At 47.3% G+C, this 26665-nt stretch overlaps 1 protein-coding gene and 2 long non-coding RNA genes across 5 annotated transcripts in view; 2 read left to right on the plus strand and 1 right to left on the minus strand.

Annotated features, from left to right (window-relative positions):
• FBXW8 (F-box and WD repeat domain containing 8) overlaps positions 1 to 12538 on the minus strand; it is a 63785-nt gene extending 51247 nt beyond the window's left edge. Inside the window, exons 1-2 of one of the 3 annotated variants that reach the window (XM_083478669.1) lie at positions 12118 to 12538; positions 6818 to 6922 (exon numbers count right to left, since the gene is read on the minus strand). In XM_083478669.1, the coding sequence (XP_083334795.1) occupies positions 6818 to 6922; positions 12118 to 12450 (438 nt within the window). In that variant the 5' untranslated portion in view covers positions 12451 to 12538. The remainder of the gene's footprint in view (positions 1 to 6817; positions 6923 to 12117) is intronic. The other 2 variants (XM_083478667.1, XM_083478668.1) reach the window with 2 other exon arrangements.
• On the plus strand, positions 859 to 5683 carry LOC310695012. Its single transcript, XR_014519854.1, has 3 exons — positions 859 to 1618; positions 2770 to 2911; positions 4552 to 5683. It is a non-coding gene; the product is annotated as an uncharacterized lncRNA (long non-coding RNA).
• A 5097-nt stretch (positions 12539 to 17635) lies between the features above and the next one.
• The window catches only part of LOC310695017, a 29487-nt gene continuing 20457 nt past the window's right edge, over positions 17636 to 26665 (plus strand). The window contains exon 1 of the long non-coding RNA XR_014519860.1: positions 17636 to 17706. This is a non-coding gene — a long non-coding RNA (uncharacterized lncRNA). The remainder of the gene's footprint in view (positions 17707 to 26665) is intronic.

Genomic DNA, 26665 nt, shown 5'->3' on the forward strand with positions numbered 1-26665 from the left:
AATATCATGGATGCAACCCCCTGCCGGCGATGCTTTGTGGTGTATCGCTGAGTTAGAAGGGTTGATAGAAGCCATGTGGATCGTGTAGCATAGCCAGCTGCTGCTGATGGCTGAGGGCCGCCTCCACCCGCTGCTGCTCCCGCTCCACCCACCTCTCCGTGTCTTGGCGCGCGACGTCGAGGCTGTGGCGCAGCCGGCGCTGCTCGTGCTCCATCCGCCGATCCGCGCGCAGGTTGGCATTATCCTGATGGTCCTGCAACGAGTGCCGATACAGCTCTTGCGCGGCGTACAGGCGGGAGTCCTTGTCCTCCAAGTGGTCCCAGTGCTGCGCCACCAGCTGCAATTGCCGCTGGCGTATCACTTCCTCCTGAGCGGGGTCGCTCCTCCGGGAGCTCAGCCTCCGGCGGAATTCCTGCTGCCGCGCCAGCTCCTGCTGCCGCTCCTCCTCTTCCTGCGCCAGGCTTTGCCGCTGCTGCAACGCCCGCTGCTGCTGTGACACCCGCCGCTGCTGCTCCCGCAGCCGCTGCTGCTCCCGCTCAAACTCCAGCCGCTGCCACTCCCGCTCCGCCCTCTCCACTTGCCGCCACTCCCGCAGCCACTCCGATTCCTGTTCCCGCAGTACCACAGCTTCCTCCTCCTCTGCTGCTTCTCCTGTGATATAACTGCGCAACTGGGTGATGTAATTGCCAACAATGGTGATGAAATTGCCCATCGTTACATGCAAGAAGCACACAGTCTTCTCTTTGCAGAATCGATTGTCCTAGTAGGTTTCCCTGCGCCCATCCATGGAGACTGATACCAGCTGTAGCCTTCCCCTGGCAGGTTGAGCTTCAAGGCCCACAGAGATGGTAAGGATAGCTAACATGACTCAACAATAGGCCCATTGATCACTGGGACCTTGCCCACCATGTGCGTGGGCTGGATTGCTTCAGGCTTCAGCGGCTCACAGGAACCTGTTGGTCCAGCTAGTTCAGCATGGCCAACAATGACCAGCAGCGGTTCTGAAGGCTTGCAGAAAGGGGGCATTCCTAGTCCTTACTGGAGGTGATGAGGGTTCAACCTGGGATCTTTAGCATCCAAAGCAGTGCTCAAACCAATGGGTTATGACCCTTTCTTGAATGACTGAATAGTCTTCAGAAAAAAAGGAAAGGGGAGAGTTATCTCTTCAGGGAAAACTTAAGAAATAGGAAAATTTATACCATTAATTCCTTTTCTCTGTGTGCCATAAGAAACCCCAAGACATCACAGCGGCCCTATGGCACCCCATAGCATAAATACCGAGAGACCAAAAAAAAAAAAAAACCAAACCACACTCTCCCAATGCTGCTCTCTGGACTAGGTCATATAAGTAACAGGTCCCCCAAATCCCATCCCACGTAGTTGGTCCAGAAGGATATGGCAGTCAACAATATTAAATAGCCACAGAAAGCTTGAGAAGGACCAAGATCAGCCCTGCTTGTCCCATTAATAGAGGCCATTCCGGGCAGAATGACCAAGACCAACTCGGTGCCATGGCCCGGACTAAAGTTAGATTTAAATGGCTCTAGATATTCCATATCATCCAAAAATGCCTACAGCTGTCCCAACCTTCTCCACCACATCTGCAATGCACTCAGGAGTTGGTGACAATGTTTTTTTTTCCCCGCTTTCTTGTTCTCTTTAAAATCAATGTCTGCTCACTGGCTCTCAGTCACGCCTACCTCGCAGGGTTGTTTGGGGGACTGAATGAGGAGGTGGAAAGCCATGTGCACCATCTTGAGTTCCTTGGAGAAAAATATGGGATATAAATGCAATAATTCTTTATTTTTATTACAGTGGTACCTCAGGTTAAGTACTTAATTCGTTCCGGAGGTCCGTACTTAACCTGAAACTGTTCTTAACCTGAAGCACCACTTTAGCTAATGGGGCCTCCTGCTGCCGCCGCGCCGCTGGAGCCTGATTTCTGTTTTCATCCTGAAGCAAAGTTCTTAACCTGAAGCACTATTTCTGGGTTAGCGGAGTGTGTAACCTGAAGCGTATGTAACCTGAGGTACCACTGTATTATGAAGAGGAGGAGGAGGAAGGAGGAGAGGAAGAAAAATTAATAATAAGAATAATAATCCTGACATTGGCATACATGCAAAGACAGCTGCCAGGAGGAGTTAATGCTCTAGCAAAGGGAAAGAAAACTACCCTAGTTGATTGCTTCTTTATCAAATGTTGAGATTTTGCAGTTCCGTGCATGTTATAATTCTGGGAGTAGATGGAAATAGCTCTATGCCCTCCAGGGAGAGAGAGCCTTCTCAACTAGGGATCTGGGCTCCTCTCAGGTGAGAAATGGGAGGAGTAAGAGATCGTCCAGAGTCCAGTACTGCTTCAGATATCAGGAATGCATCTTATGAGTGTACACTTGGCTGTGAACCTTTGCCTGTGGGTTGTAATATTCTTGAATATGAGTGGGTCACGTAGGAGTGGCAGACAGAGGTGACGTTTGAGGTAGCGAATGGCTGCAGTGGTTGTGTGAAATGGATGGTGAGCGAGACTGGATGAATGATTTTATGTTGTGTTGTTTGGAACTATATATTTATACTGCCTTGTACTTTTCTCCAATTTTATTTGTTTTGTGTTATGGATTGGATATGGTATGAGTATTTTGCTATGCAAATCACTTGACTTTAAAAAAAAAGATACTCAGAGTGCGCGTAAACCACTTTGAGGTCTTTCAGGCAGTAAAGCAGTCTATAAATGGAAGCAGCAATAAATCATATTAAACTCTTCTCTCCATTTTAGCTAAAGCAAGCGTCTGCTGACATTGGTGAGGCTTCTGAACAAGAGAGAGAAGTAAACACAATGAAGCTTTGCCAGCTTCAAAGTGAGGATGGGGTGGGGAAGGAAGGAAGGAAGGAAGGAAGCAAGCAAGGAAGGAAGACAGGTAAGGAAGAGAGGGGTGGAAAACAAAAGCCAAGGCTTGCCAACGTAGAAAGCATTTGTAGCACCACTGCCAAATCTAAGTTAAAACATTGCTTTAGAAAGCACAGATGCTCCTAAGTGGATTCTCAGGTTCCAAGAGGTCCTTTTAACACTCACGGAGGGGGAAAAGCATAAAAAAAATATTATCCCACTGTGATTTTAATCAGATTACTTGTAGCCCCACTAGGCTTATAAACCTGGGTTTTTCCAAGGAGGGGCCCTACGACCAGGCACCCCCATTAATGCACCAGGAACTGGCACTGCCAAGCCTAGTAAAAGCTTCGCTGAGCAAGGCACAGCTGCAAGAAACCGCTAATAAAAAGCATCTCGAGCCTCCCGCTTTACAAGCGCTGCTCCCATTTAAAGCCCAGGCAAACACACACAGCATTTGGCTCCAGCTCAAACTTCCTAGCTCAGCTTGAGTTAAGGGTACAGGTGAGCAACTGGAGGCCAAAAGATTCTTTAAAAAGAAAAAGAAAAAAAGACTTCCCCCCCACCACCTAAAAGAGAAAGGAAGAGAGAAAGAAATTTCACCCTTGATTTTATTGAGAGGGAGGCCTGTTTGCTGAAAGCTAAGCTGAGCCACTCAAGAGCATCTTATTAATATAAAAATAAATAAACGTGTGAGCAGTGTTAGAAACTGATATATGAAAGCTAGGAGCTAAATGGCAGCTGAAACCTAGGTTACGGGCGCAACAACGGAATGTCTAGTTGCACTTTTTTATAACAAGAAAACAAAGCTGAAAATGAATGAACTGCAGCTAAAATCTTATGTTCATTTTTCCCATGGTCTAGTCCTTCCCCTGCCCACCTCCCTAATATTCTTAAGAGGGGGTCTTCTCCAGACTTCAGAGAGGAGCTGAAAGTGGGGGGCAGAAAAAGGTTCTCCTTTCCTTCCACTCTGCAGTTTTAATCTGAAATCTTAGGTGCAGTACTGTGGCTAGAGCTCATAAACTGCTCGCGCAAATGAAATTCCCTGTCTCAAAATGTGCCTACAACAATGGGAGTTTCAAACACTGTCAGTGAGTTATTTCCCAGGTTTCCACCGAATCTTACCAGCAGAATATCCAAGAGCTAAATACAAATATGCAAGAAATTTGTGTTATATAATCTCACATATATAGCTATTTTAGTGATTAACTGAATCCTAAAAGGGAACCAGAGCAAGTTTGAGTAGAGTGCTATTTAATGCTTTTATACTTTCATGAGGAAGAGCTACAGCTCAGTGACAGAGCATCTTCTTCGCATGCAGGAGGTCCCAGGTTCCATCCTCAGCATCTGGGAGAATCGCTGCCAGTCAGTGTAGGCAATACTGAGCTAGATGGAACAGTAACCTAACTTGGTATAAACCATTTAGACAGTCTAACCCAGTGGACAAATTTTCTGTGACCAAGTTGTATACAATAGTTTCCTTCTGATCACTGAAAATGATTCATTGGGTCCTTGACATATTTCATTATCATCTGCTGGTCATATTAGGACTTTGACCTGAGTAGACAAATCAGTTTGTTGCCATAGTTTAGTAATTCTGTCAACATTCTAATCTTTTAACGTTAAAGTTAAATTAATTAAACTTAAATCTCCTTTTCCTACTTTATTTAGAAGGATCCAGGTCTTTTATTCTTACCCAACTTAAAACATTTTTTTCGAGTTCACATTGTTCATGACGCCAGTCCACACTAGCCAATGCAACTTCACGGACTCTCAAACTGCTCTGCCGCCCATAAGAATCACAATAATGGTAATAATAGTAATAACAAACGCTAACAGAACAACAGCTGTGAAAAGCAGCATGGCATTCCATTTAACAGAAGAGGTTTTCCATCATTCAGCCAAAAAAATAAAATCAAAAGCACCGGGAGGAAAATGAAAACGGTCTTTATTTTTTATGGCTTTGCTTTTTACTTGATCGCTTTAGAAGCTGACTAAAAGCTTTGGCCATCCATCTTGTTCCAAAAGCCTTGTAAAGCGCACAGAACTCAGCTGCTCAGCTGCCTCCTAAATATCCTGGGACTGCTTCTCAAGAATGGCTTCAGAAGTCCACCATTTGCTTAATGTCAAGAAGAGAGCATAATAAAAGCAGATCCTAATATATATTTTTTTAAGTGGGAGAATAGAGTCAAGGCCACTTTACTGCACCAAGCAATTGGCCTGGACAACTTTGGGGTACAATTTCAGTGTAAAATCTCCATCGCAGGAGTTACAACAGAGTGATTTGAAAGAAAGGAATGACCCGGCGCAACAAAACCCTTACACTATAAACTTCTATAGCCTGCTTAGAAGTCCCCAATGCGAACTGCTCAATCCTTTCCATTTCTTCTGCTCGGGAGTTTCTTTGCAGTGAAAGCATACCACTCTGAGTTAAAAACGGGTGAAAATCTTCCAATAAAAAACCCAGATGATTTCCTGATCAGAAGAGGCTGTTAATGCAAGCCAGGGTGAGGGAGCTTTTTCAGCACTCCCTCGTTGGCAACCCTTCGGGGAAACATGACAGAGGTGGGGAGGGCCAGAAGCAAAAATGGCTGGAGCGGCAGATGAGACCTTTACCTCTGTACATTGGGCTACATTTCAGCTGTGCAGAAGTCAGAGGTTTCTATACTGCCCACATACACTGACCCCTTGATGAGCTTATAAAGTAGTCATCGATCCCAACCCAAATTCTTAAAAAATGTCAAAGTCAAGAAATACCTGTATACAATCTTTTTTTAAGCAATAAAGCAGCAAGGTTTGAGAACATTGTTGTATTGCAGAAACTTCTGACTAAGTACAGAGTAAGGCGGGGCGATATCTGGCTTTCAACAGCACATTAGATCACCAGCTAAACATTGCAACATACCGATATATCACAATGTCTGAAATAAAGATGGAACTATGTAGAGGCGAGGTTCTGAACTTTTTGAAAAACTATGCATTGTAAAACTTATTTCCCACTCCTAAGCCTTTCAAGTATGTTTCCGAGCACAATTCCAAGTGTTGGTGCTGACTTTTAAATCCCAGTATATCTGAAGGAGCATTTCCACCCTAATCACTTAGCCCAGACACTGAGGTCTTCTGCTGATTCCCTTGCTGCGAGAAGCGAAGTTACAGGGAACCAGGCAGAGGGCCTTCTCGGTAGTGGCGCCCTCCCTGTGGAACGCCCTCCCATCAGATGTCATGGAGATAAAGAATTACACAACTTTCAGAAGACATCTGAAGGCAGCCCTGTATCAGGAGGTTTTTAATGCTTGATGGAAACCCAGCCAGATGGGAAGGGCATAAATAATAAAACTATTATTATTATTATTATTATTATTATTATTATTATTATTATTGACACACACAACCAGCCAGGTCTTTATTCATCCCCAGCAGAGACCCATCACTCATAGGGAGTCAATATTGACCGCTTTGGGGAACCTGTTAAACGTTTTATGTCAATATTTTATCACTTTCTAAAGAGTGTTCCTGAAATTTCTTCTCTTTAGCCTCTCAATTCTTTTTGTAACCTAGCACCTCTTTCCATCAATATCTGGTTCACTTTGGTCTCAAAAGTTTCTTCCCCCCACCCCACAGCCAATCCTGGGAGCTGCATGTAGCTCGGGAAGTGGTCAAGAAGCAGTCAAGGTGTCAGTGGCTGGGAGATGGGGGCTGTCAAAGTGTTAATTGCTGCCAGAGTGCTCCAGCTTCCCTGCAAGACAGAGAGATGCGGCCGCTCTCTGCTCAGACATGATGGAGGACTAGATTTGAAATTGCAATAATAAATAAATACTACTACAGGGCATTATTACCACTCAGTTCGGCACAACCCACTGATCCCAATGCCGTTTACTTCCAAGTAGTACATTCAGAAAGGAAGCGAGAAGCACCAGCAAACCTGGCAAAGACTTACTTGAGCACATCTCCCCAGTTCCGTCCTGCCGAGGAACTGAAATATTTTTAACGCCAGTTCATAGGGCAGCTGAACGTCAAAGAAGGGAACTTCGTTTATTTCATTCTGAAAAGCAGTCAGAAGAAGTGGGAGACAGGAGTTAAAATAAAATACTGTATTGCTATTTATTCCACATCCTAGAAGGAACAGGAAAGAGAGACAAGTTGCTGGTCTGCTTTTTTGCATGTACGAGCCCACAGACTTCCTTCTGATAAAGAATCTTATAAAGAATTGGCGTAGAATAGGAGCCCTTAACTTTTGGGGACCCAGGAGCTGTGGGCACAGTAAAGTACCTATTTTGCGGAAGGAAAACTGGCAAGGCACAGAGCCTGCAACTATCCCAAACACAGCTACATGCATAGAGTTATAACCAAGGCTAATCAGAGCAGACTTGTTGAAAATAACTGGCCTAAGCTAGCCTCGACTAAGGCACACACCAAAACAAAATAGTCAAAAAAAAGCAGACAACAGCAACATGAACAACAAGCACTAATAAAAAATTGTGCAAATTCTCAAACAGTGCCAAAAAAACCCTCATTAAAAAAAGAAAAAATTGGGAGGGGCACGAAAGCTCAGCAGCCACCAGAGGGGTGTCTAAGAGCATGCGGTGCCCCCAGGTATACAAGCTGCCTTATACCATCTGTACCCAATACCAGCCGTACTCAGAATGGACCCACTGGTGTTAATGGACATGACGAAGGTCCATTCATTTCAATGATTCTACTCTGAGTAGAACTAATTTGGATACAATCCTATATGTCCCCCTAGCTCAACAGCTCTGCCTGGAAGCAGCTCTTTTCCACCCGCTGCTACTGAACCTTTTACTTGGGGATTGAACAAGGTTTGAAGCCTATTTGTTCCAAACCCATTTATCAGTGCCGCAGGCCTAGTCGTCCTCTTATATACCTGCTGGGATTGACAAAGCTGCCTCTGATTGGTTATCATTTAACTCTCACGGCAAATAATTTGCATCGCACGTCATGTGCATGGAAGTTGCCGAACCAATTAACCAACTAGAAGGATTACTGTGAATAGCACCAGTTTTCCTATACTGTAACTTGATATTTCTGAATATGGTAATGCTAAGAAGACAGAGGTTGCGTGTGAGTGAATGAAGTTTAGTCAGCTCCGTATTTAGTGAGCATCCAGACAAGATCACTCTCCTGGCACAAAATTATCGTTCAGCTCCATACATGAAATGGAAAGACAAGTGAGCAGAGAAACAGGCTACTTCTCCTTTGGCCCTTGGACCTGATTCAACAGGGAGCCCAGGAAGGCAGAAGAAAATGACTACTCAAAATAGCTCATCTTAGGCTGCCTCTGCCAAACACACACCCTGCCTCAGAGAAGGCCGATAGATGAAGCATCCTATTCCTTCAATTTGAGGGAAGAAATCCTTAAAGTAATGCACAATTATTTCTTCACCTTTACAGGCTGTTTTGAGTACGAAATAACCCATCATCAAAAAGCATACAGAGCACATTAAAAGAAAAAAGATCCCCTTGCAAAACTAGCTGTAGCTTTTATCAGGAATCCAAAAGACAAACATCGCCATCCGCTCCTTGGAGACACACATTTACACACCAGTGCGCTAATGGAGCTCTGGTTCACTAAATGGATTAATTTACTGCCATCAGAAATTTAATCTGTGCTTTTAAAACAAAAAACCAAAACAAAACAACGTAATTAACCAGAAGGGAGAGGAACAAGCTTCTTCTAACCTTTGTGTTAACTGAAAGTTTTTAAGATTAGCAAGCCAGACAGAGATGCAGGAAGAAGTTTTAAATTTCTTGTTGCATGCCGTAGCAATGGACACTGTGCTGAAGGGCAGTATATAAGGGCTGTATCCAACAAAATAGTTGTGTGCGTGTGGCTCAACTTTTGAGTGCAATTGAACTTCCTGTCTCTACACACACACACCCATCTCCAAATCTTCTCTGCAGGAATGGGGGGGGGGGACTCACAAAACACGTTGGAGAGGTCCATTGCACTCATGTAAGTCATTTCACATGCACACTGGTTTAGTTGGAAAGAACCCTAAATCTTTAAGTAATGTAAATCCAACCACCACACTGTACTTTACAAGACTGTAAAGTCAGCCCAAGGCCAGCTGAGGGGCAGTTAGAAGCAGTGTAAGGGCCACTCCACTATTGGAAACAACACCCCTCGTGTCAATTGAAGCGTGCAGCCACACTATTCCACGGACTGGGCAGAGGATGGTGTGTACACAAATCCACGGGATTCTAAGCAGGGTTCCCTTGTGGACCTAAAACCACAACAGCCCTAGGGCTGGCATAGTATTTACACTGGAGTCAATGGCAAGGAAAATACTGTTTTTAAAACCCAAAAGCGGGGACAGCAAAAGAGACACCTCTCCCACCTAGGGCCTCAACTTGCTGCAGAATTTCCCATTACCACAACCGCACAATTGTTCTCTTAAGCTAGGTGTGGAGAACCTACGACTCTCCAGGTGTTGTTGAACGACAACTCCCATCAGCCCTAGCAAGCATGGCCAATGGTCAGGGGTTATGGGAGTTGTACTTATCTTATGCAGTGTACAGTGGTACCTCGGGTTACATATGCTTCAGGTTACATACGCTTCAAGTTACAGACTCCGCTAACCCAGAAATAGTGCTTCAGGTTAAGAACTTTGCTTCAGGATGAGAACAGAAATCGGGCTCCGGCGGCGCGGCGGCAGCGGGAGGCCCCATTAGCTAAAGTGGTGCTTCAGGTTAAGAACAGTTTCAGGTTAAGAACGGACCTCCGGAACGAATTAAGTACTTAACCCGAGGTACCACTGTACTGGTTTTTGTTTCTTCTTCCACCTCCAGTAAGAGAAAAGCCTCTACAGGCTAAGACAAGACTGTGCAGGGAAAGGACCTTTTGCATGCAATGCACATGCTCTACCACTGAGCTATGATGCTTCCCCACAAGACTCATAGAACTGTGAAGTTGGAAGGAACCCTGAGGATCATCTAGTCCAACCCCCTGCAATGCAGGAATCTCAATACATAGACCGCATCCAATTTGAAACCATACCAGACCCTGCTTAGCTTTGCAAATGTACTGGCTGTTTTATTAGAGGCTTCCCTCTTAGAGGCTTCTATTTATCCAGACCATTGGTCCACCCATTGGCTCTTTCTGAGGCTGATGGAGTCCAAAACTTCTAGAGGGCACCACATTGGGGAAGGCCGCTCCATGTTGACAGGCAGCAGCAGGACAGAGACCTTCCGAGCACCACGTCCAAGGCCTCTTGTATACTAGGTATGGGCTCTGTCACCCTGTTTTGGTGACTTATAGGAACATAGGAAGCTACCTTATCCCATGTCAGACCACTGACCCCCCCCCCCACAAGCTCAGTAATGTCTACATTGGCAGCTGCTGCCCAGGATTTCAGAGAAGAAGTATTTCCCAGCCTTACCTGGGGATGCTGGGGGCTGAACAGAGGACTTTCTGCCTGAGAGGCAGATGCTCTACCACCGATCTACAGCCATTCACCATACCAGGTTGGTACGTTGCATCCATCTAGCCCAGTATTGCCAATATTGGCTGGTATTGCCATTATTGGCTGGCAGCCGCTCTCTAGGATATCAGACAGGGTGTGGGGCATTCTAAGATCTTCCTGCAGATGCCTGGGGGTTACCGTATTTTTCGCCCTATAGGACGCACTTTTCCCCCTCCAAAAATGAAGGGGAAATGTGTGTGAGTCCTATGGGGCGAATGCAGGCTTTCGCTGAAGCTTGGAGAGCGAGAGGGGTCGGTGTGCACCGACCCCTCTCTCTCTCCAGGCTTCAGGAAGCTATCAGCAGCCTAGGGAGCCCTGCGAGAGTTCCCGCAGGGCTCCCTAGGCTGCGGATAGCAGCCTGCTTGCCTGAGGGCGGGGTGCACTGAATCAGAGAGCCCCACGCTTCGGGAAGCTATCCGCAGCCTGATTGCCTGGAGCGCAGGGCGCACTGAAGCAGAGCGCCCCGCGCTTCCGGCAGATATCCGCAGCCTAGGGAGCCCTGCGGGAGTTCCCGCGGCTGGGGGGGGGATAATTTTTTTTCTTTATTCCCCCCCCCAAAAAAAAAACCTAGGTGCGTCCTATGGGCCAGTGAGTCCTATAGGGCGAAAAATACAGTAGTTAGAAAGTGGTACTGATAAAGTTGCAGATTCGATCCCTGTACAGGACAGCTGCAAGGGGTTAGACTAGATCAGTGGTTCCCAACCTTTTTTTGGCCATGCCCCACCTAAGCATCTCTAAACATATATGTGACATATAATTCTTATTATTCAAAAAGTGAACTATTCACCTGGAGGAAGCCTAAATGGTCATTCACTGTTATTTAAATCCATATTTTAACCCATATTTTAATTGTTTTTTCTTTTTCTTTTACGTTTTATTACAATTTTATTGGTGTTAGCCACCCTGAGCCCGGTTCTGGCAGGGGAGGGCAGGGTATAAATAAAAATATTATTATTATTATTTCTTAATAACTCTTTCTCAAATTGTCTCCCTTAAAAATAAAACTGCCCCACGTTGGGAACCACGGGACTAGATGGTCCTCAGGATCCCTTCCAAACCCTATGATTCTATGACCCTCTGCATGCAAAACCTTCTGGTGGTTCCTTCACTGCGAGAAGCGAAGTTACAGGGAACCAGGCAGAGGGCCTTTTTGGTAGTGGCGCCCACCCTGTGGAACGCCCTCCCACCAGATGTCAAAGAAATAAACAACGATCTGACTTTTAGAAGACACCTGAAGGCAGCCCTGTTTAGGGAAGCTTTTAATATTTGATGAATTGTTGTACAGTGGTACCTCGGGTTAAGTACTTAATTTGTTCCGGAGGTCCTTTCTTAACCTGAAACTGTTCTTAACCTGAAGCACCACTTTAGCTAATGGGGCCTCCTGCTGCCGCCGCGCCGCCGGAGCACGATTTCTGTTCTCATTCTGAAGCAAAGTTCTTAACCTGAAGCACTTTATCTAGGTTAGCGGAGTCTGTAACCTGAAGCGTATGTAACCTGAAGCGAATGTAACCCAAGGTACCACTGTATTTTAATATTTTGCTGGAAGCCGCCCAGAGTGGCTGCGGAAACCCAGCCAGATGGGCGGGGTATTAATATATTACTGTATTATTATTATTATTATTATTATTATTATTATTATTATTATTATTATATTAAACTGAAGCATAACGCTTCCCCCTGACCTGTAGCCACTAGTGGTAAAAAACCAAACAAACTCAATACTGCTCTGAATCCTACTCCTCGTTCCTTCCCGTACCAAGTCCAGGATGAGCTGTTCCAAAAAGTCCTCCTTTCCTCCTGCTCGAGCCTCGGCGGCAGCTGCCAAATCACAGTCCGGCGCGATGGGGCTGCGGGGCGGCCTCCGAGGCGGTGGCGGCGGCGGCTGCTCCTCCTCCGGCTCCCACCGAGCGACGCCTCCGCAGCAGCCCCAGACCCGCACGGGCTCCGGAGCCCCGCCATCCCCGACGCGCTGCCTTTTCCGGTCGCCTCTGCCCGCCGGCCCTCGGCTGCTCTTCCTGCGGCCCTCCGGAGTCAGCTCGGCCCGCCAGCGGCGGCGGAAAAGCTCCAGCTCGGCCGCTCCGTCGTCCATAGCAACACGAACAGAGATACCGGGCTCCGTCGGGGCTGACACCGGACCCGGCCGCTTCCGGTTTCTAGGTCTGCTGGCGACAGCAGCCCGGGCGGAAACTGAGGCTGCCGCTCCGGGGTTCCGCCGCGTCGTCGGGGAGCAGCGCGCTCGGCCAATCAGCGAAGGCAGCGCCGGCGGAGAGGGCGGGAGCAGCTCCGAGTTCCACGGAGAGCCGTTTCGGAGAGATTCCTCTGCAAACCGCGCTTTGTTGCGGCATCTTCTCGCCGCGCAGAAACGTATAGATAATAAAGCAGCAGCAGCGATGTATTTCCTGCCACTCCGGCAACCGACACGCCGCTTCGAATTTCTTATTCGTGTTTCTGCTTTATTTTGAATTGTTGCTTGTGCCATATAATTAAAGCGTTGCACTGCAATACTATGCGTTGTTGTTGTTGTTGTCGTGGCCGTTGCCATTATAATGGGTATATCTTGCAAGTCAGGTGCTCCACACCTCTCATTTCTTATGATGGCACTCTCCGCTTACCCGTCTCCTCGCAAATATCTGGATAACCAGTCTTATCCTTTCTTCTTGTGGGCATAACATCCCATGCCAGCCTTGGTTTGGTTCCGTTTAGTTATTTAGTTATGAAGGTAGCCCTGTTTAGGGAAGTTTTTATTGTTTGATGTTTTATTCTGTTTTTAATCTGTTGGGAGCCGCCCAGAGTGGCTGGGGAAACCCAGCTGGATGGGCGGTGTATAAATATATTATTATTATCTCATAAAGTTTCGTTTTGTTATTTGGGTTACATTCACGGCTTTTTTTTTCTATCCAGAATTCACCGGAACTGAGTTCCTGCACCTCTCAGGTGGACACCGTTGCCATTATAGGAGAATAAGGGAGGTGTTCATGATGAGTTCCAGTACCTCATTTTCTAGAAAAATAACACTGGTTACATGGATAAAATTAAATAACAATATTCCCCACCCCACCCCCCAAAAATCATTATTATTATCATCTATTACCTTACTAAAAGTAGGCCCACTGAAATTAATCAGACTAAGATAACTTTGGTGGGGCTACTCTTAGTAGAACCTAAATGGATATAAGCCTATTAAGTCAATTGCTTTGAAGTGCGATGCATAATTGGTAAATGCTATTATTGTTCCTATCGGAGGATTTAACTGTGAGGCAGAGTTTTAATTGGTAAGGCTGAGAGGTATTGTGAGAGCTATTGTGGCTCTTGGGTGCTACTGCTCCAGGGAATGAAATAAAACTTTACCGAAGGTAGCTTTTTATTCTTATCATGTGGTACCTTTTTCTTACCAAATTATACATTATTATTTACCGCTGATTATATTTATGGCCTATTGCAACTCAGCCTAATCTGGTGCAACTGACACAGCCATAAAATGTTTATCTCAGTTCCCTTTTCTTTTCTTTCCTCTTCCTTTGTTATTTTCCTTGTTGGGTATATACTCTGGAAACTGTACATTAAGGACCAGATAAACATTATGCAATACGCACCCATGTTTTTCTGAGTTGTGTGGACAACACTATACACACAGGTTTAATTTCCTCTGGAGGAAAGAGACACCTGCAGTGTCTTTTACTGTTTTCTTTCATTTTATGATTCAGAAAGAGCCTAAGTCAGACCATGGTTCCTCTAGCTCGTATAGCAATGGCTGTGCAGAGTGTCAAGCAGGGAATCTTTCCCAGCCCTTCCTGGAGATATATGGATGAATCTGGGACCTTCTACTTGCAAGGAGGATGCTCTACCACTGCAATTGTAGTGTTGGAAGGGACCCTGAGTGTCATCTAGTCCAACCCCCTGCAATGCAGGAATCTCAACTGAAGCATCCATGACAAATGGCCGTTCAACCTATGCTTAAGAACTGCCATATAGCATCTGACAACCATGTCTATGCTGCGCACGCCATGACATATTATATGAAAACGCTTGCTCCAAGTACAGATGGTGACGGGGAACCTCTAACCCTCGAGATGTTGCTGGTCTTCTATTATCCCTGACGATGGGCCATGCTGACTGGGGCTGATGGGATGGGGCCTGGAGTTCATCACTCTCTAGAGCAGGGGTCAGCAACCTTTTTCAACCTCAGACCATGTGGTGGGCTGGACTATTTTTGGGGGGGGGGGGAATGAACAAATTTCTATGCCCCACAAATAACCCAGAGATGCATTTTAAATAAAAGCAATGTCGGTGGTTCGAATCCCCGTGACGGGGGTGAGCTCCCGTTGCTCGGTCCCTGCTCCTGCCAACCTAGCAGTTCAAAAGCACATCAAAATGCATATAGATAAATAGGTACCGCTACGGTGGGAAGGTAAATGGCGTTTCCGTGTGCTGCTCTGGTTCGCCAGAAGTGGCTTAGTCATGCTGGCCACATGACCCGGAAGTTGTACGCCGGCTCCCTCAGCCAATAAAGTGAGATGAGCGCCGCAACCCCAGAGTCGTCAGCGACTGGACCTAACAGTCAGGGGTCCCTTTACCTTTACCTTTAACACATTCTACTCATGTAAAAACATGCAGATTCCCAGACCATCCATGGGCCAGATTGAGAAGGCGACTGGGCCGCATCTGGCCCACAGGCCTTGGGTTGCCTACCCCTGCTCTAGAGGGCTATAGGTTAGCTATCCATAACCTATGGCTATTCCGCATCAGATCCCAAGAGATAATGAATCCTTGCCCTCTAATGTATTTCACCTTTTAAACCAACTCACAGTTCTCTCCCCTGGGCTTTCTGCCCTTTTCTTCCTTTCTTCTCTCTCTCTCTCTCTCTCTCTCTCTCTCTCTCTCTCTTTCTCCCCCCCCCCCATTGCAAAAGTCATTCCCACCCCCCCACCCCACACACAACCTGCCAAGTTCTCACCTCTCTCTCACCCCAGCAGGTGAATTGCCCATTCAGGGAGACCATCCACAGCTATTAAAGGAACATTAACATTCACTTGTCAAATCTCTTTTCTCTAATTGGGCAACACTTTCAAGGCCAAACCATAGTGATAAGCCCATCAGGAGCAACCAGAACAGCAACCTCAGGTTCAGTATTAAATGGAGGATTTGCAGGAAGAGGGTTCATTTCACACATCACAGGAAATGAAGGGCAACACAAAAAAATTCATGGTGTAGGCGTGTGTTTTGTTAAATCTGAACAGGAGCCAAATAAGCAAGGAGACACTGGGCCAGGAACCCAGGCTCCCATATAACATGTTCCCCATACTATTCATCCCATAGGAGGATAGGAAGCTCCCTTATACTGAATCAGACCATTGGTCTTTCTAGCTCAGTACTGTCTACACTGACTGGCAGTGCCTCTCCAGCACGCAGGCACTCTAGTCTGGAACCCTGAAGTTGTGAACGGAAACATTTTCGTACAGTGTTCCTGAAACTTGCTCCGTGGGGAGCTCTCCGTGGTACTGAACTTCAGCAGCCTGATTTCTGCTTCGCACTGGAACAGAGGCAGCTGCCTCATTCTGAGGCAGACCAAGGACACATTCAGTTTAATATTGTCTGTGCTGACTGGCAGCGGCTCACCAGGATCTCAAAGGCTCGCTGCCAGCCCTACCTGGAGATGCCAGGGATATGTTGTAAACTGCCCTGTGATCTTCGGGTGAAGGGTGATATACAAATTTAATAAATAAAATAAATTAAACATAGTAGCTTCTGCCTCCAATAATTGAGGTTCATGAGGGGTATGAATCTGCAAGGCAACAGAATCCACCTGTGTTACAATCCACATTGATTGGGTGATTGGGAGAGTCATCCATGTAGCTCACTACTGTGTACACCATGAGTGGTTAATCATCTATGAAGGTCTCTGCCCCAAGGCACTTACTATCGTAAACGCAACACAGAGTTGAGAAGAAGTCTGAAGAAGTCTGAAGAAGTGCGCATGCACACAAAAGCTTATACCCAGAACAAACTTAGTTGGTTTCTAAGGTGCTACTGGACAATTTTTTAATTTATTTCAACACAGAGGAGACATAAAAGAAAGGAATTTAAGGAAGCAGAATAAGCAAGGGATGAATGTGTTTTTATTTTTCAGTTAATATGAAGTTAAGTTTAGGAATGGACAAAATGGTTTTTGTGTGTGTGTGAGAGAGTGAGTGAGTGAGAGAGAGAGAAGGAAGGAAGGACTAAAGAAAGTAGATAAGAGAAAGAAAGGAAAGGGGAAAGTGAAATTAGGAAAAGTTAGAGGAAAAAGGCAAAGCAAAGGAAGACAGAGGAAAACAAGGGTGCAAGCTTGAAGAAAATTTTGGGGTGCCCAGGTAAATCCCTCCCCACATAATCAATCACATGATGGGGAGCATCCACACCGTTTGAATGGCAATGCAAATCAACTTTTTTGGGGGGCGCCCCTTAAATATTTTATTGACGGGGCGAAGGGACTTCGGCCCCCTAGAAGTTGGCTCCTGTGGAGGAAAAAATGAGAGGAGCAACACAGACGTCAGTGAGAGGGAAAGAAAAAGAAAGGTGGTAAGAAGGTGTAAGAGCAGGAGGACAGGTAAAAGAAAGAAAAGGAAGGGGTAAGGGGATAGTTGAGAGACAGAGTAGGAAGAAAGGAAAAAAGAAGGATGGCCGAGAGAGAGAGAGAGAGAAGAGGAGACGGCTGCCCCGAAAGAGTTAAGCCTCCCTCGCTCGCTCGCTCCCTCCCTCCTCGGCCGCGTCTCTCCCTCGCCGCCGTCTTGCGGCCGCCCCGTCGGGGAGGATGATCTCAGCCAGCATGTGACGCCCGAGCGCGCCACGCTCCGCGCCAGACTGACAGCCGCGGCGGCAGCAGCCTCAACAGCAGCAGCGGGAAGAGCAGCAGCAGCAGCCTCGGCGGCGGCGGCGGCGCATCGGCTGGCGTGGCGGCGCGTCTCGGGGCTGGCGAGCGGCGCTGGGCTGGGCGGCGAGGGCGGCGGAGGCGAGGGCGGCGGGGCGCCGGGCCTGGCCACCATGTGCCCGTCGTGCGCCTCCTCGCTGCCCGGCCGCCCTCCGGCCGCCGCCTGCTTCTGCGCGCAGAGCAGCCCGGGCCGGGCGCGCGTCTCCGGGGCGCAGCTCACGGCGGCGCGCCTGCGGGCCATTGGCGATGAGCTGCAAGCGCGGACGGCGGCCAGGAAGGCGGCGAGGGGCCGCCGGGCGTCCGCCGCCGCCGGCACTGGCCTGGCCACGTCCCTGGCGCTGCTGGCCGCCTTGGCCTGGCTGAGCCGCCGGGGGCGCGTGTAGTGCGGCGGAGCGACGGCGCCTCGACGGGCGGCCCGGCGAGTCAGCGGCACCGGCGGTAGGTGAGGGGCCCGGCGAGGCTCGTGGTGGCGGGGACGACTTTGGGATCCAGGCAGCGGGAGGGGGAATCTGGGGAGCTCGGTCCCGTTTCCAAGTGGTAAGCAGCTGCCAGCCCGTGTCGGCAGTACTGAGCTGGAGGGGCCATGGGTAGAAGGCAGCTGCTCCCCCTGTTCCTGTTTCATTCAGCTCATTACCCTTGAAGACTGGACGCTTGTTTTACTTTTTATGTGGAGAGCACCACAGCCCAGTGGTTAGAGCATCTGCTTGGGCCCGAAGTTCAATCCCCAGCATCACCAGGTAGGGTTGGGAGAGACTCTGTGCCTGAAACGTCTGCCAGTCAGTGTGGACAATGGTCTAACTTGGTGTAAGGCAACTCCCCATGTTTAATTCAGCCCTTTATCCAGAGCATTGAGGACTAGAAACTTTTATTTTTGCCAAAAGCACCATAGCTCAGTGGTAGCACACCATCTGCTTTGGATGCCAAAGGACCCAGGTTCAATCCCTGCAACTCCAGGTAGAGCTAGGAGACAGCCCTGTCGGAAACCCCGGAGAGTTGTTGCCGGTCAATGTAGACAGTACTGAGCCAGATAAAACAGCTTGGCTTAAGGCAACGTCCTATGTTCCTCTAAGTCTAACCTTCCCTGGCATGATTGTAGAATTATTGGAGTTGGGTCCCCCAGCTAGAGCCACTTTCCATGTTATGAAATGAGTGGGGGCATAAGCACAGGGCAGGAGTCCACATCGGAGAGCCTAGTAGCACCTGGAAGACTCGCAAAGTTAATTGTGACACAAGCTTTCCTGAACGAGAGTCCATGGGGGATTCTAGCCCACGGAAGCTGGCGATGTGAAATGATTCTATGTTTTGTTAGTCTTTGAAGGTGTCACACAGGACTCTTTGTCTCCAAGAAGCTGGCAGGACTCTCCCCCTTTTGAAAACATAGCAATGAACATCTTCTGATAGTAATCTAAAGCCGTGTTTCTTTTGCACTGGCTTCACCAGCTCGGGATCTGACAGATGTTGTTGTACTACAACTCCCATCAGCGCTGCCATGGTTGGTTGAAGGGTGCTGTGGCATATCTCATTTGTGGGGTAGTTCCCTGAGCTACAAATGAGGAAGCTTCCTAGCTGGGATATTGTCTCTGCATCAAACATGTTAGGTGGTTTTCAGTTAGCGTTTACACCTGGAAATAATGATACTGATCTACCTGGTAGGGTTGTTGTAAAGATCACAGCTAGAAAATGCTCATTAAGCCTTTTGAGCCCTGGAAAGCGCTCGACAGGTGTTAAGTCAGATGGCGATGATGAGTTTCATATATAACATGGCATGCTTGCATTGATGTGACCTAATATTAAATTCCTTTCTCCCCCTCCAATATAAAATGCACAAATAATTTGTGAAAATCCTTGCCATGAGGCACGGAAAGGGCAATTGGTTTAAACAACTTTAAAAAAATGTTTACATTAGGAGTATTTGTTGATGGGCGGCTATGCAGATTTAATTAAGAAAGTGAATGGAAAGGGCCTTAGGAAAATATCCACAGAGGAAAAGACTTTGATTGGCTGCTGGCCACAGTCCCTAGGTGGAGCCTCCACATTCAGAGGCACTCAACCTGTGAGTGTCAGTTGTTGGGTGGCTGGGAAACAGGAGCAGGAGAGTGTGACGGCATTCATGTCTTGCTTGTGGCTTTTACTGTGGCAAAGAGGACCAGCCAGTCTGGCGGTCTGATCCCCTTTTCCATGTTGCGTGTGCGCAGTGTCCAACCTTTCCTGTAAACTTCACCAGAGCTGATGTGCCTTACAGATGAGACATGGGTAGATTGCCTTCGAAGAGAGATGTTGGACACAGAGCATCACCAGTGACAAGATACCTTTTGCGAGAACTGGGGAGGAGGACCGTAGCTCAGTGGGTAGCGGGCATGCTTAGCATGCCAAAGGTCCCGAGTTCAATTCCCGGCATCTCCACATAGAGCTGGGAGAGATCCCTCACCTGAAACCTTGGAGAGCTGTTGCCGGTCAGTGCAGACCATTCTAAGCTCAATACACCGATGGCCTGATCACATATAGAGTAACTTTCTAAGGTGCCAGTGGCAACTGACCAAGGAGGGTGCAGTGAGGGTGGCAGCTCCAGGATAGAGAAGTGAGGGTTTGCTGTCAGTAGCTGGCGTAGCTGGAAGCTTCTGACCCTAAGCCAGGGACCTGTTCCAGCCACCCTGCCTGCCAGCGGCTGCCCCATTTAATGTGCAAATTCCCAGTTGGCTCGGCTGGCCGAGTGGGAGGAAACTTGGGTGAGAGGCGGATGCAGGACCCAAGCTCTCCCAGGCAGGTGTGTCTGTTGGCAGCCAGCACCAAGATTTGTGAGCTAAGACACATGCATGCCTAAGGGAGGGAAAGGGATGCACAATTGCGAAAGTTGAAGAGACAGACACACCGTAGCTTATTGGCAGAGCTCATCATTTGCATGCCAAAGGTCCTGGGTTCAATCCCGGACATCTCCAAGCAGAACTGTAGAGTTGCCAGGGACCCTATCATCTAGTCCAACCCCCCCCCCGCAACACAGGAATATGCAGCTGTTCCAAGTAGGACAGGAAGAGACTCCTGCCTGAAATCTTGGGGAGCCAGTGCCAGTCTGTATCTGCAATACAGAGCTAGATGGGTCAAATGCCCTGACTCAGTATAAGATATTCCTCTGTTTCTGGGGCTTGATGGAAGGGGCATAGTTCAGGAACAGTGCTCTGCAGAAGGTCTCTAAATAGTACCTCTATTGAGGATACTTCCAGCTGACCTGCTTCCTGAGCACTCATCCTTATTTTTTTATTGATTGGTTCATTAATCACCTTCCACACCCACGTCTCAACGTGATATATAATGAAATGCAGTTAAAAACAGCAGCACAGAAAACAGCTCAGGACCAGGTTAATTGAGAGACCGTCTTCTCCCTTATTTGTCCACTAGGCCACTAAGGTCTGTGGGAGAATGTCTCTTGCATGCTCCAAAGATCTCAGAAACACCTCCACTTTGCAGTAATTCATAGCAGGGCCTTTTCCGTGGCTGCCCCTTTTCTATAGAGCAGCATTGCAGTCGGGATGCGGCAGATGCTCCTGCTATCTGCACTTTTCGGAAGCAGTTTGAAGATGTTTCTTGCTCCGATAGGCTTATTATGTTTGCGGGGTGATCAAATGTTGTACTTATTCAACAGTCACTCTGATTTGTTGGTGGGAAGGTTAGAGGTTAGTGGCAACAGAGCAAGAGTTATCCAGTGCCTTCCGGTCCATTTCTCCTTCGCTTTCCTTACTGCAGAAAGTCAGATCTTTTGGGGAAATGGGTTTGTCGCCCCAGGCCCCCCAACAACAGCGCAGCAGGGCTTTACTGGGATGCAACTGAATATCACATGGAAACAGTCTGGGAAAACCTCCTCAAACAGGATTGTGGATCAAGTGATAGGAAGGCCCTCTTGCATGAGATCTTAAAACAGAGTTGGCAAGAAATCTGAGCTGGTGTAAGGCACCTTCTGATGTGCCGAAACACGAATTCCATCAAAACTAGACAAAGCTCTGCTTGAATTGATTGGGGTTCGAATTTCACCCAAAGACTGCCAACCAGATATTTTCTTTCTTTTTTTAAGAAAACACAAAACCTTAGAAAATACAAACCAATAACAGATCAGCATCCTGAGTGTAACAGTTTGAACGCCTTACTCTAAACTGGAAACCCTTGCTGGATGGAGTCAGGGATTTCTCTGACATCTTTGCTAAATGCTGAAAGACACAGCCTCTTTACCCTGGGCATTTGACAGGTGAGGTGTTGTGTTTTGCAGGACCTGCCTCTTGGGCTGAAGTTCTGCACTCTTCCCTTCCCTTTGAAGCGGTTTCCTTTGTTCTGCAATGGCAATGGTTCAATCTGCTTTTATAACTCTGTGCTGTACTGTTGCCACCTGCCCTGGGACCTTATGGTGAAGGGCGGATAAGAAATCTTATCAATAAAAATAAATACAACCCTCTTTCTTCTTGATACAAGGGCAGAAACTGATTTAAAGCAGGAAATTGACAATTGGATTTCCTTAGAGGATTTTTTTCCACTTTAAAGTGCCCAGGAAGGGGTTTTTGGTTCCCTTTTTATTAGAGCAGCAGCATTAGGAGAGGGTGGGTGTCCACCCCTTTCCTCTCGTATCTCTACCCCCAATCTAAATCGCCCACTCCCCTCTAAGCTACGATTAGTCCTGGTCCAGAACAGTGGAGAGTGGAGAGGAAAATATTTTCAGGGTGGAAGAATGCATTTCCTTTTTTTTTTTTTTGCTCTGAGGAACTGATACCAATTTAGAGAGTGGGGTGTGCTTTTGTTTGGGGGAGGTTAAATTAGATGGGGTGGGGAAGGTTAAATACTAACCTCCCTCGCTGCTAGCCATAGCTGTCAACGTTTCCCTTTTTTTAAGGGAAATTCCCTTATTCCGAACAGGACTCCTCGCAAGAAAAGGGAAAAGTTGACAGCTATGCTGCCAGCACTGTTGATCTGAGGAAGATCAGAATCCTTTGCAGCTACTTTATAGTAAGAAAAATAAAGGCAGGTCATGGGCATTCTTGCATCAAGCCAGATTTAACTCTCCAGTGTTGCAATGCCTGTTCCTCTCTGTATGAGCAGGAAGACAACTTTCGTTGTTTTCTAATAGGGTTCCACGTGGATGTCCTGTTTGAATTGGTGGTAGAGATTTTGCTCAGTGGTAGATGTGTTGTGAAAATTTGGTTTTGGCTCACATCCTTTACATTTCCAGAAGGAAAACACCAAATGAAAAGCAGCCATCCTTTGAAATCCACAATTTGGGGGTGCATGTCTCCAAACAGAGTCCAGGAAAAAAAATGCATCTGTTATGGGAAAGTGTGCCTGAAAATGCATACATTAGTGAAACTAATATACAAAGATACCGGTACATTGTATTTTGGAGAGAATTTGCTTGCAAAAAGTGTGCCTTTGAATCAGTATTGTACACAAAACATGTGTATATGAGGAGAAATTTGCACCAAAATGCTGATGAATATTTGTGGGGGGGAAACTGATGTGGGAAATGGGAAAATGGGAAAACTGATGCAGAAAAATGGGAGAGGAAAAATTCAGATTGGAAGAATTAGATAAACTGCAATTGACAGATATGCCCATCACCAGTGCATAGACCAAGTGGTTTGCAGGCAGAAGGTCCTGACTTCATTCTCTTTCATTTCCAGTTTTAAAAAAGATCTCGGTGTGTTTCAGTAGACCACAAACATTGTTAACCAGATTAGCTATCCTGGCCCTGGTTTAGCCCTTCTCTCGATATTTCTGCAAAACACAAATGGCTTATTGTACAAAGTCCTAATCTTCTGCTTGATAGCTACGGTCCGGTTAGCGGTAGCCGATTGCTATAAGGACTCCACACAGTTCTCATTGTAAGGTGGTCCAAAATCTGGTCTCTTGCCTAGCTGAAAAAAAGAAGAGCAATACATGGCCCATCACTGAGGTGTAATACAATTTCCACTTTCCCAAAAAATTGTTTTGGTTAGATTCGTTACTACGGCACCTACCTCCCTGGCAAAAGCAGTCCCTGATGGTCAAGGCTGAAATGGATGTATTCTGTGTGCTTGCAAATTTTCCCTGCTAGCATGTAGCAGATTGCCGGGCCCTGTGTTGTTATGGTTATGCTAACATCCTTTCATGTCATTGTGTGCGATTTGACACTGCGATGTCATGGATTGATAAATAAAAATGTGTGAGAAAAGATCTTGGAGAGCAAAACCCTGAAAGAGCTGCTCTGTCTGTCTTGAGATCGAGGAGAGCTGCTGCCATTCAGAGCTGACAGTTCCGGGCTCAGTGGTCTAAGTGGCCTGACTCAAGGCCAATTCATGTTAGGGATGCGGGTGGCGCTGTGGTCTAAATCACTGAGCCTCTTGGGCTTGCTGATCAGAAGATCGGCAGTTCAAATCCACACAACTGGGTGAGCTCCAGTTGCTCTGTCCCAGCTCCTGCCAACGTAGCAGTTCGAAAGCACACCAGCGCAAGTAGATAAATAGGTGCCGCTGTGGCTGGATGGTAAACGGCATTTCCGTGCGCTCTGGTTTCCATCATGGTATCCCATTGCACCAGAGGTTTAGTCATGCTGGCCACATGACCTGGAAAGCTGTCTGTGGACAAACGCTGGTTCCCTCAGCCTGAAAGCAAGATGAGCACTGCAACCCCATAGTCACCTTTGACTGGACCTAACTGTCCAGGGGTCCTTGACCTTTACCTTTTAGTGTAATAACCCCCAAAGCTATTGAAGGCTAAGCTGCCAGTGCTGTGTGGAAGTGCCTGTGGATATCGCTGGGCAGCAGGCATGCCATCCTCTTATCAGATCATTCCTCCTCCTAAATGTCTGCTTGGATGGTGGTTTTGAACCTTTTCCAGCTCTTTCTGTCTCTCTCTTGGATCCGCCTTGATCCAAGCATCTTCCCCTGCTCTCCCTTTTTTGGGGGGTACGATGCTCGATCAGGAACAGGAAAGGCCATGAGCTTCCCCACAACACAGGATCTCCATCATGCCTTCCTTGTCAAAAGGCATCATGGCAGCAAAGAATGGACCGCATCTCATTAAGCAGACTTTTCCCAAAGTGCACGCTTCAATTAATTTGCAGCACGTTAAAGGAGTTAACGAGTCTGTTGCTTTTGCCAGGGAGCGGTGCAGGGAACGATAAGCGCACTGCAGTGTCAAGGCAGCAGAATCAGGTTTGTTATGTATTTGCACCTAGTCGTCAAAGACTATCGGAAGCAAAAAGGCTGGCAGTGTGAAGGTCCTCCAAGGTAACCTCAGGCTGAGTTAGCCCTGGTCCACTTCAGGGGTGGTAGCTCAGTGGAACGGCATCTGCTTTGCATGCAGAAAGTCCTTGGTTCGATCCCCAGCATCTCCAGGTAGGGCTGGCAGAGAATCCTATCTGAAACCCTGGAGAGCCACTGCCAGCTGGGGTAGGCAATACTGAGATAGGCGGATTAAGGCTCTGTATTTGTTGTTGCTTAGTCGTTTAGTCGTGTCCGATTCTTCATGACCCCATGGACCAGAGCATGCCAGGCACTCCTGTCTTCCACTGCCTCCCGCAGTTTGGTCAAACTCATGCTGGTAGCTTCGAGAACACTGTCCAACCATCTCGTCCTCTGTCGTCCCCTTCTCCTTGTGCCCTCCATCTTTCCCAACATCAGGGTCTTTTCCAGGGAGTCTTCTCTTCTCATGAGGTGGCCAAAGCACTGGAGCCCCAGCTTCACGATCTGTCCTTCCAGTGAGCACTCAGGGCTGATTTCCTTCAGAATGGAGAGGTTTGATCTTCTTGCAGTCCATAGGACTCTCAAAAGTCTCCTCCAGCACCATAATTCAAAAGCATCAATTCTTTGGCGATCAGCCTTCTTAACGGTCCAGCTCTCACTTCCATACATCACTACTGGGAAAAACATAGCTTTAACTATATGGACCTTTGTCGGCAAGGTGATGTCTCTGCTTTTTAAGAGGCTGTCTAGGTTTGTCATCACTTTTCTCCCAAGAAGCAGGCGTCTTTTAGTTTCATGACTGCTTAATTCCGGCTTGGGATTCATCCAACCCAGCCTTCGTAATGATGAATGATTAGGCAGCTTCCAATCCACCTACCACATCAGCAAACATGAAACGCCCCCATTTTTTTTTTGCATCACGCCTCTTTAAAAAGGAATATATGTTCTCCTCTTAATGAATATTGAAATAAGGCAAATGAGAGACAAGACGAAATGGATTTACTGACGTCATTTACATAAAATGACGTCAAACCTAAATGAATAAAGGTGTAAAATAAAACTCTGCACCCCCAAATCTTTCCGACAAGGCACAGCAGTCTCTCGTAAGAGTTATCTGCTTTCATCTGGAAAGCAGAATTCGGCTGGGGGGGGCTGGGGGAGCAGGAGGGAGCCTGTGTGATCCTTTATATTAATAGCCTTCTGCAGTGGCGTAGCATGGGGGGTGCAGGGGGGGCCGGCCGCACGGGGCGCAACATCTGGGGGTTAGGGTTAGGGGGCGCAAATCCACGGGTTAGGGGGTGCAAATTACTTGCCTTGCCCCGGGTGCTGGCAACCCACGCTACGCCACTGGCCTTCTGTGCCTGCCCAGGGAAGCGTTGTTTAAAAAACATGATTTCATTATTATCTTTGAGGCTCTGTCACATGCACAAACCAAATGGGCCCTGCAACAAAATGTTGCCACATAGACTTGCTTCCTTGCAGGACGGTCAATGTTCACAGTTCTTAGCAGTTTGCTAAGGGTGCTGAGAATTGTGAGGAGACCTCTTTCTGCTCTCAGAGCTACAATTCCCAGAGTGGTTTAACAATTAATTCTTCTTACTGGGGAACTCTGGGAATTGCAGCTCTGGGAGGAGACTGGAGTGTTATCCTAACATCTCTCAGCAGCACCTTTAACAAGCTACAGTGGTACTTCTGGTTGCAAACTTAATTCGTTCCGGAGGTCCGTTCTTAACCTGAAACCGTTCTGAACCTGAGGTACCACTTTAGCTAATGGGGCCTCCCGCTGCTGCCGTGCCGCCGGCACACAATTTCTGTTCTCATCCTGAGGTAAAGTTCTTAACCCGAGGTACTACTTCCGGGTTAGCAGAGTCTGTAACCCAAAGTGTTTGTAATCCGAGGCATTTGGAACCCGAGGTACCACTGTACACTTCCCAGATTCCTTTGGGGAAAACCACGATGGTTTAAAGTTGTATTGTACTGCTTTAAGTGCATAGTGCAGATGCGGCCTTAGAAGGAATGATGCTCACCTGTTTGACCACTTCAGTCTGCAGAATTAGCCTTTTACATGTGCCATGTAATGTTTCTTCTGCTCTTGCAAGAAATAACTCCTTCGGTGTGGTGGCACCTGCTCCTTGGAACTCCCTGCCCATTGACATTATTAAGCAGGTGCCTTTGCTGTATTGTTTTTGGTGCCTGCCAAA

The sequence above is a fragment of the Podarcis liolepis genome, assembly GCF_965112155.1.
Source record: "Podarcis liolepis genome assembly, chromosome: 15".
Classification (NCBI taxonomy): domain Eukaryota; kingdom Metazoa; phylum Chordata; class Lepidosauria; order Squamata; family Lacertidae; genus Podarcis; species Podarcis liolepis.